The 2,909-nt window shown below is 35.9% G+C and overlaps 1 protein-coding gene across 2 annotated transcripts in view; it reads right to left on the bottom strand.

Moving 5' to 3' along the window:
- The window catches only part of SNX16 (sorting nexin 16), a 65,484-nt gene that overhangs the window by 49,620 nt on the left and 12,955 nt on the right, over positions 1–2,909 (bottom strand). Inside the window, exon 2 of one of the 2 annotated variants that reach the window (XM_006830818.1) lies at positions 2,069–2,545. In XM_006830818.1, coding sequence (XP_006830881.1) covers positions 2,069–2,443 — 375 coding nt within the window. In that variant the 5' untranslated portion in view covers positions 2,444–2,545. Of the gene's footprint in view, positions 1–2,068; positions 2,546–2,909 lie in introns of those variants that run through there. The other variant, XM_006830819.1, reaches the window with a different exon arrangement.

Here is a 2,909-nt window from a genome sequence, read left to right on the forward strand (position 1 = left end):
GAGTGGTACAAAAGGAACTCTCCTATACCATTTGCTCTTCTTGGCTCCTGATGAGTTGGCTGCTGACTCATGGCAAACTCACTCAAAACGGAACACAACGTTCTGGCCAGTATTCCATCATTTGTAGATCAGACCCTTTTGAGTCACAGGTTCTCATGGATTTTCAGAAGCAGATTGGCAGGCCTTTCTTCCTAATTTATCTTAGTCTAGAAGTTCCACTGAAGCCTGTTCAGCACCACAGCATTACACAGCATCCACTAACATATGGGAGGTGCACATGAGGTTCACTAAATGGGAATTGAACCTGGCTCTCCCACATACACTGCTTATAAGCATAAATTGGTACAAATGCTCAGGAACAGAGTTCAACAGAATCTTCTATAGCTGGGTAAATGAATAGTAATTCTATTCGTAGGTAGAAATGCATGTGCTAATCATGAAACAAGTACTAATATGTTCTTAGCAGTAATATCTATAAGTGGCACAAACTTGAAAATATTCAAATGCCCTTAAACAGTGGAACAGATATATAAATTAAATACTCACATAAAGGAATACTATCAGCAATGAAAATGATCTATGATTACATGTATCATCAAGGGCAGAACAGACCAGACCCTAAAACAGTATGTTGTTGTTAAATGCCATTGAGTTGATTCCAACTCATGCTACCCTGTACAGGGTTTCAAAGAAGCAGCTGGTGGGTTTGAACTGCTGACCTTATGGTTTGCAGTCCAGTGCCTATCCTACAACACCACACCAGGATTCCATATGCAATAATTCCATTTATATAAAAATAAGCAAAATTAACTATCCCATAGGAAATTGTTTACCCTCAAGGAAAGGTGAGTAGGTAATGACTGGTAGAGCGTCAGTCAAATGTCCGGTTGCTTGATCTATGTGTTAGACACGGGATAAGTTTCTGGAAATTTATCAAGGTGAAAAAGATTTACTACAGAATTAATTTAATGAAGCAAAAATGATCTGAATTATTTTTATTGTGGTGAAATATTTTTAACAAACATTTGCCATTTCAGTTACTTTTCTGTGTGCAATTCAAGGACATTCATTGCATTCCCATATTGTGTAACTGTCATCACTATCTATTTCTAAATTTCTTCTTAACACAGTACCACTAAGCAGTAACTGTACATTCCATCCTCCCACCTACCCTTATTATTTATTTTAGATATTTTATATAGGTGGTTAATACCAAATATTTGTCCTTTTGCATCTGATTTAACTGAGTATAATGTTTTCAAGGATCATTCATAAAACAACTGGAATTTGATGTTTAAGAAATTACAAGTACGGGCTAACATTAAAAACTTTAACACTGGTTTAAAATATAGGTGTCACGGACTGAATTACGTCCCACAAAAAGCTATGTTTCATTTATAATCCCTTATATCTGTGAATGTGACATTATTTAGAGATAGGGTCTTTGCAGATATAATAAAGTAACTAACATAAGTGCAAAATGAAGTAGGGTAGGTCCTACTCCAATATGACTGGCTTCCTTATTAAAAAAGACACACAAAGATAGAGTGAAGACAGAGGCAGAGACTGGAGTTACAAGCAAAGTACAGTTTAGCATTGCTGGTCATTACTAGAAACCAGGAGAGAGGCATTGAATAGATTCTCTCTTAGAAGGAATTAATCTTACTGATAACTATATTAAGGAGCTCTGGTAGCATAGTGGTTACGAATCGGGCTGCTAACTTCAAGGTCGGCAGTTCGAAACTACCAGCCATTCAGTAGAAGAAAGATGAGGCTTTCTGCTCCCGTAAAGATTTACAGCCAAAGAAACCCTGTGCATGCAGGGTTACTATGAGTTGGAACCGACTCCACGGTACTTAACAACATACCTATATTTAATTCTTCTGGCCTCCATATATGTGAGAAGTTAAATTTGATGTTTTAAGTCACCCAGTTTGTGGTACTCTGTAACAACAGTCCTAGATTATATAAGATGTAAACCACTATCACTTTCTTTTGGAACCCCTAAAAGCTATACTGAATTTATAATCCTTTATACCTGTGAATATGACATTATTTAGATACTTACAGTAAATTTAGCTCTTTCTTCCATCACCTCATAACCCAGTATAGTTGGTGTTGATGGTCTATCTTCCCAGTTGACCATTTCAGGATTTTGTTCTTCATTTTCTCTTGGTCTAGCAGAATACTCAATGGAAGAATCTGTCCCTGTAAATTTAGTCCTAATGAGGGGACTGCAACAGACAGATGAAGTACTATCCATTTGATCAGGCATATTTGTCTGTTTATAATTACCTATATTTGAGTCTTCTAACTGGCCTTTGGAAGAGTTTGAACTTGTTGAGATACTCCCAAAGGAAGAACTTCTTTGGTTTCTGTTGGTTGTAAAACTGGAGGCAGAGTTTCCTATGGGCATAGGAACTGGGACATAAGGAGTTGCCATCTTCTTTTGGCCTTAGCAACAAAGATCTGTACAGCTGGTCCAAACACTTATAGAACAACCAATATGCAATCCATTTTTTTTTTCTTCTTAGGAATTCACAATCTACAAATGAAAGGATCATATTGAAAAATTAGTCTTTAATATGGAGCATGATCCAAAAAGAAAGTATCCACAACTACTTATTTAAAATTTTGTAACACTTTCATTCCTTTTGGAAAGAGACATGTCAAGCTCCTTCTTTTAACCCAAAATACCAATTCTAAGGACTCCTATTTCTATGGTAATGAAACAAGAACTATTCCATACCTTTTTATAGTCCCTCATGTACATCCTATCCTTTTTTTCTATTTCCTTACGAAAAAATTTTCTAATGTTCATTGTTGCCTAATTTTATTTATACAAGGAAAGTCAAAAAGTATTGCTACTAGGGTTCCAGTTCAAACATGGATGGGTTTATTTAAAAAAA

This window comes from Chrysochloris asiatica, unplaced genomic scaffold (genome assembly GCF_000296735.1).
Source record: "Chrysochloris asiatica unplaced genomic scaffold, ChrAsi1.0 scaffold00001, whole genome shotgun sequence".
Classification (NCBI taxonomy): Eukaryota; Metazoa; Chordata; class Mammalia; order Afrosoricida; family Chrysochloridae; genus Chrysochloris; species Chrysochloris asiatica.